Here is a 15,691-nt window from a genome sequence, read left to right on the forward strand (position 1 = left end):
ATATCCGTCCATCTGTCAGTTAGGGTGACTAGATCCAAAGTGTTCATTTGAGGGGCAGAATATCACTTGTGTGGGACAGGGGGGACGGAACGGGGTTAGCGACTTATTACTTAAAACCTTTGCTTCTAAACAACATTAAATAAGAAGGTTGCCTCTGGCTATATCACATTTTTCCGATTTAGATTCTGGAAAGTTATGCAAAATCTGGCATGTTTTCCTATATAATGCCTAATTTGCATATTTAAATGTACAATTTCAGAAAACTGGGGAAGTTTCATGGTGATAATTTCTTAAAATGTGTCATCCAATTCACCTAGGTGAAAATAACATGTAAATATTTAAAAAAAACTCCTGTACAAGGGTCATCATACGGTACTTTACTTGAAACAGTTTAAACTATATTAACCCATTTAGGCCTAACGTCAAAATTCAAAAATTGTCTTCTATGGCTTTGCCTACTCATTTGGTAATCTCATCTCAAAAACTCCTGGGAACCCAGATTAGGTAAAAAAAAAAAAAAAAGCCCACATTTGGAGCTCTGGCTCATGGACTTCTGACTTATGTTGGTATTTTAACACCTGAAGGCAATAATGTAAAATAATGTAAACCAACCAGAAATTCCAGAATCTCAACTGAGAATAGAGTTTCTGTGGAGACAATTTGGCCATGCAGTTCAAACCTGTCACCCTGCACTGAGCCACTATAGACCTCATAGACAAGCAGCTACAGAACAACAGCAAAGCCCTCCATGCCCTTTTAGTGACCAGAATCAGATCCAAACTGATGTCTCACATTTTGTTTTAAATGCAAATTTTGGTCATGGGTGGTATGGCCGACTTGGTACCATAGCCTAGGGGATATTTCTCATGTTATTTTAACAGACATAATAATAACACATCTTGCAGGAAAGAGGCAACTATTAGGGGACTAACTATTAAGGCATTTCAGCAGTGAGGCCTGCCAGTCACAATGTGGGACAGGGTCTCAATTTGTGGGACGCCTGAAAAGTCCTGGCAATGAGGGACTGTCCCACGCAAAGAGGGACATCTGGTCACCCTACTGTCAGTGTACAGCTAATCTCGGACACTGCTGGACCAAACGTTGTGAAACTTTGAACGCTCTCTCTCTCAGTATAGGTCAAGGCATTGTGGCATTGTAACAGGCCACGTCAGGTTTTGGCCAATAAATCTCGAACCATAATGTTATACAAACAACAGTTGCTCCCAAACGTTTCATGTCAAGGACCCCCAAATTGACACCAATTATCCCGCGGACCCGCATTTGAAAAGATTTGTACGGCTTTAGCAAAGCCTGCTTTTAGCAGTGATTCTCAACCAGTCAATCAAACAGCCGGTCACAGCGTGGGGTGAACGCCCACCCAAAAAAAAACAACAACATTACACATCGCACAACGAGTTAGCAGCAGCATTAGCGAAACGAGAAATAAAACAAGAAACATGGAGGAGGACAAAAGGGAAGAAACAAAGACCGCGAAGAAAAGGAAATTCAGCTATAACAAAGACTGGGAAACTATTTACCCGTGGGTCAAGTCAGTGAAATAGCGATTCTGATAGTCTTCTGTGATGTCTGTAAAAGTAGTTTCTCAGTGACACACGGAGGTGAATATGACGTGAAGCGACACAGACAATGCGAGACTCACAAGCAGCGCGTTGCTCAAAAGGAGGCTTCCTGGTGCATGGGCACGTTTGTTTTAAAACCAAAGCAAGATTCAAAGTAAACCATAGACTGTAAAAGATTCAACCGCAGATAAGGTAAAACAGCAGCTGAAATAACCAGTGTAAACAGTGAAAACAGTGAAACACGCCCAGTCATACCGATCTGAAGACTGTGGCAATCAGTCATGTTTTCAGACAGTGATATTGCAAAAATGTCATGTGGACGTACCAAGGCAGCATCCATAGTTACAGACGTGTTTGCACCTGCCTGTGTAGAGAATCTCTTGAGAGAGCTAAAAAACACCAGGTTCATGAACTCCCATGTGACAAAACTCTATACTCTATTCTAGAAAACTGAGAGACTTTCTATGGTGCTGAATGTGAATTACCTGTGTGGACAGACCTGCCTATAGTTGCTGCTGTGATGGAGAAAACTGAGAGACTTGTGTTGTGATGGACAAACAAAACCTAAAAAGTGCATAGCTGTGCTGCTATGGTGGACAAGTTTGTTAAGTTTACAATTTTGATTATATTTCTGGTTTCATTTATTTTATCCATTGTCAGGCCTGTAGTGCCTGTATAATTTCAAAATTGCTTTGCAGGTTTGCAGGTTGTATTGTCCAGTAAATAGTTAATTGAAATGCATTTCTGTTGAGTTTATTTTATTTGCATAATGCATAGTAGTTCCTTCTATTATAGTTATCATCATAGTCCTATTATGTGCTACTGAATGAAACAGATGGCAAAGCATAGTAATGCTACAGTATGTGACGGCCGGGGAAGAATATGAATGTCTAATTGAGGAATAGAAATGTTATTTTCACCCTACACCCTACCCGGCATTCGTTTTTCAAATGGCTCTCAACTTGAGAAAGTTGACTCCTTTAAATATCTTGGAGTGTGGCTCGACCCAGAGCTTACCTTTAAACCACACATATGGTTGCCTAAGCTCACTTTACCGTTCTATTAATTGCTTCTCCTTTGATGTTAGGAAAATAATTATTGCTCAAGTGATACTTCCCATTATTGACTATGCAGATGTTGTGTATCTGAACACCACTGACTCTCATCTTAAACCTTTAAATGTTTTATACAACTCCCTGTGCAGGTTTGTATTGAGATGCCCATATGATACCCACCACTGTCTCATGTACAAATCACTCAATTGGCTTCAGCCTAAATCAAGACGGCAACTACACTGGTATCTCTTCACTTATAAATGCATTTATTTTAGGTGCCCTGCTTACTTAAAACAGTACCTGACTCAGTCTACCTCGTCCTATCCACTAAGACATCTACAATACCCTTACTTTAAAATCCCCAAAATCTCCAATGTGGTTGGGCGTAGGTCTTTCTCCTACAAAGCCCCATTCGATTGGAACAACCTCCCTCTATATCTTAGATCCATCTCGTCATATAGTTGCTTCAGGACCTCCTTACATTCACATCTAGACTCAACTTGTCTATGCTTCTAACCTGACTGTAACCATTTATGACCCTGAGATATCTGCACTGTGACCTTATCTACACTGTGTATTATGTGGTGGTTGGTGGTGTAGGTGGAAGATGGTGAGCAAGCTATTTGTGTATATATGTATGTATTTGTATATCTGTTTGTATCTGTGTACTGCATATTCTGTGTATTTGTGTACAGTATGCTTTTCTGTATTTTGTTTTTTATGGGTCCCTCTTGAAAATGAGATGCTGCATCTCAAGGGGCTGTCCCTTCAATAAAAATCTGAAATCTACACTGAATAGAGGGTATGCGTGTGACATCATCATCATACCAGGAAGTTATGCAGAAATGCCTACTGAGTGGCAAAAAACTACTTTCTGGCCTTGACAGCCCATACATCCAAACAGAAAAGTCATGTTTGATTGCATTATATGACTTTAATCAACATTAAATTCACTTTGCCACTCACTTTGCCACTCGATCTGCCATTCACTTTATGCATGCGCATACCCTCTATAGTTAGACAATAGGAAACATAATGCTAAATGGGACTGTGAGGGGACTTTCCAGGACATCGTAAACCACCATGACCATCTGAAGACAATCTTGACCTGGTTACACTTCCCCCTGAACATGCATGCATGCACGCACACACACGCACGCATGCACGCACGCAAGCACACACACACACACACACACACACACACAGAGAGACAGAGAGAGAGAGCGATAGAGAGAGGAGAAAGGGAGGGAGGAAAGAGGTGTTACCTGAGTGTCTCCGTCAGGTATAAATAGAGAGAGATAAGAGGAACCCAGACATAGAGGACCGAAATCAAGACAGAGGAACAACGTATGTCAATCAGTCAGTCAGTCAGTTAGTTAACAAGTCAGTCAGTTAATAATTCATTCATTCAGTCATTCATTCAGCATGTCCAGGCTATGTTATGGGTTGGTGATTGTCCTCCTGTGCTGCGGGGGGCAGCAGAGCAGAGCATCAGAGTGTCAATGTAAATGTCCGCCAAGGAAGAACACAACGCTCTGTGTTGATCTGCGGCAACTCAACAGACTGGTCCGCAACATCAGTTTGGAGAGAGTGAGTATGCACGCACGCCACGCACGCACACGCACACACGCACGCACGCACACACACACACACACACACGGCCGTTGACTGTTGTATGTCGCTTGACTGGTTTTTCCAGCTGTTTATATATTATTAAAACTATTCCTTTACCGTTCATTTGAACTTGTATAAAATGTTTGTGTATTTTTTGTTTTTTTGCTGTTTGCACTAATTGTAAGCCATAGAGCACCGAAGTCCTGACGTCACTGTCAGTAGAGGGCGCCAGTCCACAGGTTCGTGTGCTTTTTATTTGCATTGAAATCGCCATAGGGGGATTTTAGATCTCTTCATATAAGAACGGTGTTTGAAAAATAAACCGATCACCCCGTGGTTGCAGCTGCCCGTCGCATAACAGAAACTGACATGTTAATTAAGTTTTATTTATTTATTGATATTTAATGTTTCGTGGTTAGTACGAGTCGAGTCACCGCCAGCTGAGCTTACGTCAACGAGGAATCTCAGGAACGCAATGTGTTGACAGCCGGGCGTGACATATATTAACAGCGACATTGCTTTCATATGGCTGTATCAAATAATGAACATCATTAACGACGCACAGCCACCCCCCTGACAGAAAGGCCGGGATGATCGGTTTATCTTTCAAACACAGTTCATAGATATTTGAAGCGACCTAAAATCCCCCTATGGTGATTTCAATGCAAATAAAAAAATACATGAACCTGTGTACTGGCGCCCTCTACTGATAGTGACGTCAGACTTTGGTGCCATATAAAATGGTGCATTTATATAGCGCCTTTATCCAAGGCGCTTAACATAGATTGTGCATTACATTCACCCAGTCACACACACATTCATACACCGATGGCGGCATAAACCATGCAAGGCAGCAACCAGCACATCAGGAGCAATTAGGGGTTCAGTGTCTTGCTCAAGGACACTTCGTCACTATATACTATAGTATATATATAGCGTTGCAAGAGTGGGGAGACACCACACGCACGCACGCACGCACACACACACACGCACACACACACACACACACAAGATGTACAGTGTGGGTGATGCGATGTAATAGATCACATTACTGATTGGGAGGGATTGTCCTGTCTCGCTATAGTGCACGTAAGCTACGCTTTGGGCTCTCCGTTGATTTAATCACCCTCGACATGTGAATGAAATTTAGGGTGTCATTTTGTATGAAACAGGCCCCTCCCACTAACTTTGGACGCCGATTACAGCCGAACGATACGGACTATGAACATTCTGCCTGTGGTGTTTTAATCAGATAGGTCCAGAGATCATTTGTACCGAGTTTTGTGAGATTTGCACAAAAGCTGTAGGTGGAAGAGCAAAAAGTGTGTTTTGAAGAAAAGTCAAAATGGTGGAAAATCTATCCTGACGCAAATGGGCGTGGCCTATATGGGGAGATGCGTCATGACCCAAAGAATCTAGTAAAAGTTTTTATTTTACGACCTACGGTTCAAGAGTTACAAGGCGAATTGTAAAGCACCACCATGAGGACAACTGATGTAATTATTCATTACATTAATTTTTATAATTATTATGAACCTCCCCTCCAAGTGTAGCTCCGACGGTTTCTGAGAGAAAAATACTTTATGTGAGTTTTCGCATTTTCCCATGTAAGTGGATGGGGATGTTGAATTGACTAATACATTCGTTATTAATTTATACTACTTATATTATGTTCAATGCCTGTGTGAAAAGTGGGAGCGATTGGTGCAGGCAGTGAGGAGTTAGGACAGTGTTTCACATTTAGACATTGAGTTAATTATGATATGATATATGATATGCATGTCTTCCCTCCCTTTATGTATTATAACATCATATGACCAATTAGAGTTGTGTGTGTGTGTGTGTGTGTGTGTGTGTGTGTGTGTGTGTGTGTGTGTGTGTGTGTGTGTGTGTGTGTGTGTGTGTGTGCGTGTTTCAGAACACCTCTGATAACAGTAGGTTCCTGCTGCCCCTAAAGTCGTTTGATGAAATCAGAAAAGACCCTCAGGTAAGAGGTTACAGACTCATTGATTGTTTTCATGGTTACAGTTTATTAGAACGTTTATATTTACTGACCCTTTACTCACTGCTTACAGACTGTACTGATTTGTGAGTTGTATAATTTAACTTTCTTAACATTTTCTGCTGCTATCTACTGTCTACCTTTTGCTACTGCAATTACCTGTCTGTCTGTCTGTCTGTCTGTCTGTCTGTCTGTCTGTCTGTCTGTCTGTCTCTCCCTCTAGCTCCATGGCTGTGTAGTCACCAGGATTCTGGACTTCTATCAGTCTCTCTTCAAACACAGACTTGGTTCTGCTGCCAAGCGTGACCATCTCACCAACTTCCTCCAAAGTATCAAACGCTGCATCCGCCCATTCCGCCATGTAAGGCTGACCTTTTGATTTACAATAACACTAGTTTAAAACTTTAAACCCGCTAGACTTAGTAAACTGGACTTGAATTGGCTGTGGGCTTGGACTGCTTGTATCCTCTACACCAGTGGTGCAGATGAACACCTCAGAAAGGACAAGAAAAAAAGACCATAATGGCATCAAACAAACAAATCATACTATAAAAACTGGTCAAATATTGGCCAAAATTGTCAAATAATATAAGGAAGATCTACAAGTTCACAACGCTTCGCAATGCGACGCGCAATGTGGGCTTTTAGATTAGCTACTTTTGCGCTCCCCTAGAATATGGATGCTGGGCTTCAAGTCATTCAGTTAAGCAGTAAACAGTAAAATGATTTGAAATTACACAATGATAATTATAAAATAGATATACTTAGGTAATACACGTCATTAATGCAGATGTATATAGTAAGTATAGCCTAGATTACCCACCATTGAAACACCATTACTGTTATATATTACTGGTATATTACTCAGAAATTACAAGTTAGTAACAGGTTACTATATGTATTATATGACTTGTTTATTTACAATTAGTGAATTTGATGGTTTGTCATTTAATTGAAAAGGTTACTATAACAATGTATGAATGTAACTCAAACATAATGGTCTGTCTGTCTGTCTGTCTGTCTGTCTGTCTGTCTGTCAGAAAAATAAGGTGTGTGATGCGCTACGGTCAGCATCTATGAATGAGTCCTTCACCCAGAACCTGTCTGACTTATCTGCCAGAAAACTGAGTCTACTGCAAATACACACATTGGACACAGCTACACAACAGGTAAGCGCACGCACACACGCGCACACACACACACACACATCCGCTTCGAAGGCTCCCGGCGCACAAAGCGGGATTCTTATAATATCGTTTGTATTTTAGGCAGGGTCTGAAATACAAATAAGAGCATTTTCATTTATCAAAATAAACTAGTGTGATAACATAGTACATGTTGGCTTAATTTTTTGGTGTAGCACTACTAGCTGGGGCAAAACCCACCACTGATACTGTACATTTACAATCCTGACCAGTCAATCAGCTATATCATATTTTGTCACTCACTCATACAGGTACAAGCATCAAAATATTAGTTGGGATGAAAGAAAGGTTAAAAAAAAAAAAAAAAAAAAAGAATGTAATGAAGCAGCAGGCATGCACAATACCGTATCTTTAGCAACAGTGTCAAACTGAAACACATTGAATGTGCAAGAAGAAATGGAACACGGTCGCCTACATACATCAGAATCACTTGTCCAACACGCCTATGTCACATGACATCTGTAACTCTCTCTTGCTCTGTTGTATGATTGGGTCAATGGACGTGCGTGTGCGTGTGTGTGCGCGCGTGTGCGTGCGTGTGTGTGCGTGTGTGTGTGTAAAGCTAAAGGACACTGGTGTCCAGAACAAGGCTTTGTCAGAACTGGAAAATCTGGAGTTGTACATTGAGGGACGGAGCTTCAGACGCTGGGAACGCAAACGCCACTAGATAAGATACAGAGTGTTGATATTTAAAAAAATGTTTTTTTTACAGCTGTATTTGGTCGACTTTTTTTTAGTTAATTTATTTTTGTGCAAAAGCCTGTTAAATGTTTCATCTAGATCTAAAATGTTTTTCATATTACAATTATATATCTTTATCTATGCTGTTCTGGGGTAAATCTGTATAAGGTTGTTTGCGACTGCTCTGCCAAAGCACCCGTCGTTGAACCTTGACCGGGTGTGCAAACGACTTTGTTTACTTGCCCATACTTCAGAATTATGTTCAAGAATGACTCATGTGAACATCTCACTACTTTCCAAACCAGTTCCTATGGCTTTTTGCGCCGCTGAACTCTCAAATGTGCATTTGTCTCTCCCACGAGGAGTTTTACGCACTGCAACTCTACATGTCTATGTATAGTTGACGATCTGATGGACTGTTCTTGTTGACACACTCCTCTGTTTTTCCTTACATATCACATTAATGCATCAGCATCGCGGTCATCAAAGGTGTTCTCTCAACCCCAAACACATTAATAATGTCACTTTAGTCACTGTTCCTATTAAAACACTGGTCAGCCGAGCAGTCTGTGAATGCAAACTTGTGCCTTCCGTATACCCTGATAACAAACCCTCTTTTATTATCACTTAGATATTTTCTCTTGCCATCTTGATTCAAGATCAAGGTCAATTGCTTAATCGAATCATGCAGTAGGCTAGGCCTGTATGGAAGCATAGGCATTTATAATGTTTCTCCACTCATTTATTTTCCTTTAATTTGTCACAGTTTGTGTATGTTACAGTTAATAACAATGTTATAGTTAATATTAATATCTAATTTGTCACAGTTAATGTTAAAGTTATAAATATAATATATAAATAAATAAATATAAGTAAATAACAATGGTATAGTAAATGGTGGGATTTGGTGGTGGGAGAAAATGGCATGTGGAGGGGTACATGGAAATCAATATGGGTCTGTGGGGGTTCATGGAAGTACTGTATAATGGGGCAGTGGTGGAAAAAGTACTGTACTGTTTTACTTAAGTAAAGGTATCAATACTGCAATATAGAAATACTCTGTTACAAGTAAAAGTCCGGAATTCAAAATGTACTTGAATAAAAGTACAAACTGCTTTTGTCTTTGTTTTCTGTATTCATGGACCTATTGATAATTATTTCTATAGGAGGGGAAAGGAACTGGTCGGAATAACGTGTCCCTTCCACGCGCTACGTCCGGCCGGGGAAATTCCCCTCTGTCAGGTGAAAAGAAGCAGCTTGGACTCCTCATGCATAGAAGGTGGCACGAGGTCAGTCCGCTGCCCCCCCCAGGTTGGCAGAGGAAGTGTAGCGCCCAGGATTACATTAGATAATTGGCACTGGGTGAAAAGAAAACTGGGTTACAAAATCGTGGGATAAAAATTTAGAAAAAAAGATAATTATTTCTATAAAGATTTTATTTCAATATTTGCAGAAAATAAGAATAAGAAAATTAATAAACATATGTTAAAAAAATAAAGAATATAGTGAAGACTTTGAAGAAGTTTCTCTCACTCTTTTTGTGAATGTTGTGTTCGCCATCTCTTTTTCTTTTTTACTGGCTGTGTGATTGATGTGAGGCATTTTTTTGTATTATAGGTATATGAAATAAAACTGATTTGACTTGACTTTGTAAAGCGTTGTTGTTGTTCTTGTTCTGCTGTGTGTCTATTATCAAGTTCATTGAGAGAAATAAAAAATTGATTCAAAACTACACATTCTAAAACATACATGGACAACTGGCGGCCCAGGGACCACATGCAAATCAATTAACATCAAACCAAAACAAAAACTGCAATGCTAAAACATTACAGCACAATGCTATTCAGTTTGTGTTGACACCAACAGTGCTCTATTGTTTTCTTTATAAGAAAGAGTTACAGAGCGTCGAAGAGTATGACAGACAGACAGACAGACAGACAAAGGTTTCATATACCAAATGAATGCAAAAGATTGAAATATTGCTGCCATTTGTTTTAAATGTTTATCCAGCGGAGACCAGCAAATACACAATTCTTATGGTTTTATAAGATAGATTGTTCCACTTTTGCAATGTAAACATACGTGTTCTCATGCCAATAAATCCCCCTTTGAATTGAACCCCCCACACACACACACAATCGTGATGTCACTTCCTGTCATGTCACTTCAGGTAAATGGCTGACAGTCTGGTTTTACCGTAAGTCCCTCCCCCTATACCACATACTGAGTAGAAAGAAGCCTGTCCATTAACCACACAGTCACACACACACACACTGCCAAGAAAGTGCTGTCTGTCTGCATCCCTACAGTATGTAGCATTAACTATCCCTGCAGTTTGAGGGGGGTTTACACATGGGTATTCACCTTTGTACAGTAACTTATACTGTACAGTAAGTTACAGTAGCATGAATTTTACTACTTACTTGAGAAAAATTAACGTACAGTACTACAACAGAGAATGCACAGTACTACAAGAAGCCAAACGGAAGTTCACAATGCCCCTGATTTTCTGTGAAATATAGGCCTACAGTATTTCTTATAGAGTCAAAGAAGAATCCAGTTATCAGAACGTCACTTGTGTTTTGTAAATGTTTCTGTTACAACTTCACAGGTTTTCCTGTTTAAGTGCCAGGGACGTAATCCCGTCTTATGGACGTCTTTGCAATGGGTGCCAAAGACGACAAGACGTCTTTTCAAAAAATAATAATAATAATAATACAAAAATATATATATATATTTTTTTTTACAATTAAAAAAAAAAAGTCCTCTCTTTCTTTATAATGGGAGAATTGGCACTCAGAGCCTAAACTGGTGACCACCAGGTGGCGCTGAAGGAGTTTAAAAAAAGAAAGGGTTCCCGTCGATGCACGAAATAAGAAGTGTAAAATGCTAATAGAGCATTTGGATGGGGATCCGCTGTCGGGAGCTACCTCAAGGAGCCCTGCATGGCGGTCCCCGGAACCAACTTTGAGAACCACTATTGGACAGTATTTATGGTCAAAACTTTTACCGACATGATTACATAATATTATAACCTGCATGCCATCCATCAGTGTCTGGTTTGTTCTCTTTTACACAATGCACATTGTGAACAACCCCAATTTGAAAATAGCCGATCTCCAAGTTCACAATGTGTTGCATTGTGGGCACATTGTGAGTATGTAGATCAGCAACAAACAAAAAAAGAAAGAAAGAAAAGGTTTGAAATTTTTGGAACAATATTGAAAAATGTTAATACAAATCTTATTTGGGTCACTGATACAGAACATTTTCAAATGGGGGAGGGGACTGCTGCTCAACAGCTCAAATATAAATGTGGGGGTCCTTGACACGTGATTATGAATCCCACCCGCGTTCTGGGTTAGACCTGCCTTACCATGTGTCTGATTGGCTCCCGGGCAGGCATAGTTTACTGAGGTTATAGGGTTTGGGTTTACGGTTAGGTTTAGGCAAGGTTTTACTGAGGTTAGGTTTAGGGTTAGGTTTGAGAACCACTAGTACTGCTGTACAAGATAATACAAGATACAGTACTGGTACAGTACAAGTTATGTAGGTAACACTTTCACTAATATGCCCAAGCTCCTGGCTGCCCCAGAACACCTCCGCAATGGCTGTATGCCACTCATCTGTTTAGAACTTTAATGAAAGCAAGGCATCTTACCTTTCCTTTGACACGATCGAGTCCGACACACGTTGTCTTCTCTTTTCAAGGACCTGTGGGCCAGCTGGAAGACAAAACCAGCAGTACCAGTAAGTATCATGCTCAATATGGGCATATACTCCATAATTGGTCATAAAAGGGATTCTCCATATATGCTACTATAATTACAGTATGCTATAGTATGCTATAGGCTACTGATCAGGAATCTCCATATATGGGCAATAAATTACTTAACCCATTCTGACCTGAGATCAGATTCATACGAGGTTTCCGCCGGACACACACTGGTCTGATGAACCCATTCTGACCTGAGATCAGATTAAAAAAATGTCAGTCGTTCTTCGATTTAAAAAAAAATAGCAGACCTACAAGCTCGTATCGCGCCACTCGGTGGCGCGATATGAGCTTGTAGATCTGCTATTTTTCAATAGCTAAAGCATAACATGATGCCGACACCAAAATGGGTGCCCGGTCAGAATGGATTAAAGGGATATTTATTTCCCCTCCTATATACAGGTTTGATGTTTGTTTTTAGTTTAGTTTGTTTAAAAAAAACGCCATTGACAATGAAGGGAACACTTCAACGTCATATTATTGTCCCTCATTACGTCATATTCTCTTTATTGTCAATGGCATTTAATGTTTGTGTTGGCACCGTTTGTTTTATATCAGCATTACATATCACCTAATCATGAACATGAGTTAGACTTTAATATATTAGCCCCCTCACTTCACACGGGTATGATCTTTTGGTTAAAACTAATACCTAAAGCTATATTCTGATCCTTGCTATATAGTCCGGCAGCCGAGGTGGACGCCCGGGTGGGAAATTTCGTATATAGTCCTTTTTATTGGCCTAAAATATTGTCTATATACATGTATACATTCATGAATCCACTTTCTGACCGGCTGAATGTATTGGGCAATTTTTGTATAGGGGTTTCTTGTGACCCTACCATTAACATCCTATGGCAGGCAAAAATGTCAAACTTTCCTTTTGCTTTAAGTAGCATGTGACATGTCAAACTAGGGGGTTTTCATGATTCTGAATCCATTCCAAGCATTAGTTTTGCACAAAATACACTCCTTGGGCTAAAAACGCCCATAGACATCATGACAAATGTGATGAGGTCAGCACATTTTGGGCACATTTGGGCAAGTGGCTATGGCTGCTTTTAGCCCAAGGAGTGTATTTTGTGCAAAACTAATGCTTGGAATGGGTTGCAATCTACAGTACAAGCTCACAACAATGGCCAATAAATGGCTAATGGAAATCAGCAGAAAATCTCTCTCGCATGTGGCCTTCTGTGTCTTTATTTCCATCTCTGTTCTCACTTGTGGTCACACTGTGCGCGTGTGCGTGCATGCATGTGTGCGCACGTCACTGTTCTGGCGACGTAGTATGGTGTGTGCAATAGAGAGAATGTGTTTGAGTGCAAGTCATGAAACAACATTTTCACTTGCGAGGACCAGGATATAGTATAGATATAAATGATGCAAACAGTTATGAAGTGTGTGACATAGTTCTTTCAGTCCATTCAGATGTGATTGGTTAACCGCATACCAAACCAGCTGTCCTTTATCGGTCCAGAATGAGGAGCTGTTGGAGACCTCGTCTCACACACCTGTCAACTAGATCAGTGGTTCTCAACCTTTTCAGGCCGTGAAGAAATAATCATAATTTAACTGGGCCTCCCTAGTGACTCCTCAGTGCCTCCCCAGTGTCTCGCCAGTGCCCAGTGTCCCCCTAGTACCTCCACAGTGCCTCCCCAGTGCCCCCCCCCCCCCCCCACAGTGCCTCCCCAGTGCCTCCCCAATGTCTGCCCAGGGCCTCCCTAGTGACTCCCCAGTGCCTCCCCAGTGTCTCCCCAGTGCCCAGTGTCCCCCACCAGTGCCTCCCCAGTGTCTCCCCAGTGTCCCCCCAGTGCCTCCACAGTGCCTCCCCAGTGCCTCCCCAATGTCTACCCAGGGGGGTGGGCGCCGCGAAAAATCCAGCTTTGGGCGCCAGATTGCTCAGGAGCGCCCCTGTGAATGTGTGTGCGTGTGTGTGAGTGACTCATAGTTTCATTGCATTTAAACAGTCAGCAATATCCAATATCCACACACACACACACACACACACACACACACCCACACACACACACACACACACACACACGCGCTTTACATACCAGGGAAGGAGGTGTTGTGGCATTTCCATGAACCTGAATGTCACTTCCTGTTGCACGCAGGAAGTTGTATGTGGGCGCTCTCTCTCTCTCTCTGACTCACATGTGCTGCATCTGAAAAGACAACAGAAAACAGAAACTAGACACGTATAGAAACCCCATGACTGTCTGCATTAGAGACACAATTAGAATCACCATAAGACTATCGTTCTTTAACATTCAACGGTCATGACAGGGGGTTATTTCCTTCTAAAAAGGAGTACACATTTGAAAATAGCAGATATACAATCTCAACGCATAGCTTTGCGGATACATTCCAGCTTGCAGCTTTAACCATGTTAAACACTGGTGTCCCAATTTGGCAAAAATAGCAGATCTAAAAGCTCATGGCCATGGCTCAGTGGTCCAGGCACCTTGGCTGGTGATCCTGTCTGGCAGTGTGCCACGGGCTCGACTCCCGATCCCAACGGACTTTACTGCATGTCTTCCCCCCATCTATCTCCCCATTTCCTGTCAGCCTACTGTCTGTCCCTCCATACAAAATATAAAATAAAGGTGAAAGCCACAAAACAAAAAAAACATTTAAAAGATTTGTAGATTTGGTGCTATTTTGATGCTATTTTTGGTGATGATAGCCATTTAGTGTAAATATAGAACTAGGCACAGGAGGGGTCCTAGTAAGTAGGCCTATATATTATACACAGGGTTAATTTGTGACTACCGGTAACAGCAGAAATGTTTAACTGTGGTAAGGTTAACAAATAAATATTTGTGTCTTCAAAATGATTAGAAAGTTTTAATGTATATACCCACATTAAAGGGATGACTCATCATCATGCCACTGGAAAAATATCCCTGGTTTATGCAATGTTTATTTTTTATTGGAAATCAATTAACAATGAACATAGTGTTTTACATCATTGGCTTGGACATGATAGGCTACAGTATCAGGTCTACACTGCTACTGTAGTGTCCAAATGAAACTAAACGGACCCATAATAAGTGTGGTCCAATACATAAGCAAGTTGGGGGTCCGACATGAAAGGATTTGAGCAGGAACCACTTCCACTGGTTAAATAGGCCTATAGTACAGAACTGTGCATGCCCCTGCCTCTCATGGTGAGTGATGTTAGTAAACGGTAAGGAGAAACCTGTTCTCTTTGGCCCTGGAGAGAATTTTATACCAGGGTATCGCCCGCCGAAAGAGTCAGCGGTATAACTTGCAGTAAGCGTAAGCCAATTCAAATAAATACAAAAATGAAAATAGCAGCCAGGCCTAATACGCTTTATTCACGTTATTGTGCCCATGCATAAATAATTATGAACCTCAGTAATTAGAAACTCGAAGCACGCAACTTGACGCAAGACAAGAGTAATATGTAAACGGAAGCTCTTTGTCCATAAAGCATTAGCATGTAGGCTACAATATGTGTAGTGTACTTACACTGTACTGTAGGCTACTGTTCACCAGTGTAAATTGTTCATGGAACTTGTTTGTTGAAGGCAATGCTCATGTCGCCGACGCAACAGTTCCGTGTTGGAACTTGGAATGCAGGCAGCGGTGATGAACTTATTATTCATCAGCAGCAGCTGGGACCAGTCACATGATGGACTCTGGTGCCATCTACTGGTATGTAGTTAACATTACACACACGATACAGAACACTGCTGCTTACCCTTCTAGACGTGGAAGTGATGACAAAGCAGATAACACTGAAATTTGAA

The 15,691-nt window shown here is 41.0% G+C and overlaps 1 protein-coding gene and 1 long non-coding RNA gene across 2 annotated transcripts; one reads left to right on the forward strand and one right to left on the reverse strand.

The window, feature by feature from the left end:
- Nucleotides 1-4,060: 4,060 nt before the first annotated feature.
- LOC310853114 (uncharacterized protein) lies at nucleotides 4,061-8,294 on the forward strand (the record flags this gene model as incomplete). The annotated part of the gene is made up of 5 exons (XM_083757352.1): nucleotides 4,061-4,225; nucleotides 6,168-6,236; nucleotides 6,475-6,612; nucleotides 7,292-7,420; nucleotides 8,019-8,294. 5 exons carry the CDS (start codon nucleotides 4,061-4,063, stop codon nucleotides 8,121-8,123), a joined length of 606 nt encoding a protein of 201 aa, XP_083613478.1. The 3' UTR covers nucleotides 8,124-8,294.
- Nucleotides 8,295-11,796: 3,502 nt separating this feature from the next.
- On the reverse strand, nucleotides 11,797-15,501 carry LOC310853195. The gene is made up of 3 exons (XR_014568749.1): nucleotides 15,407-15,501; nucleotides 13,970-14,074; nucleotides 11,797-11,862 (listed from the first exon to the last, which is right to left on the reverse strand). It is a non-coding gene; the product is annotated as an uncharacterized lncRNA (long non-coding RNA).
- Between the last annotated feature and the right edge of the window lie 190 nt (nucleotides 15,502-15,691).

The sequence above is a fragment of the Protomyctophum parallelum genome (genome assembly GCF_964188405.1).
Source record: "Protomyctophum parallelum genome assembly, chromosome: 22".
NCBI lineage: Eukaryota > Metazoa > Chordata > Actinopteri > Myctophiformes > Myctophidae > Protomyctophum > Protomyctophum parallelum.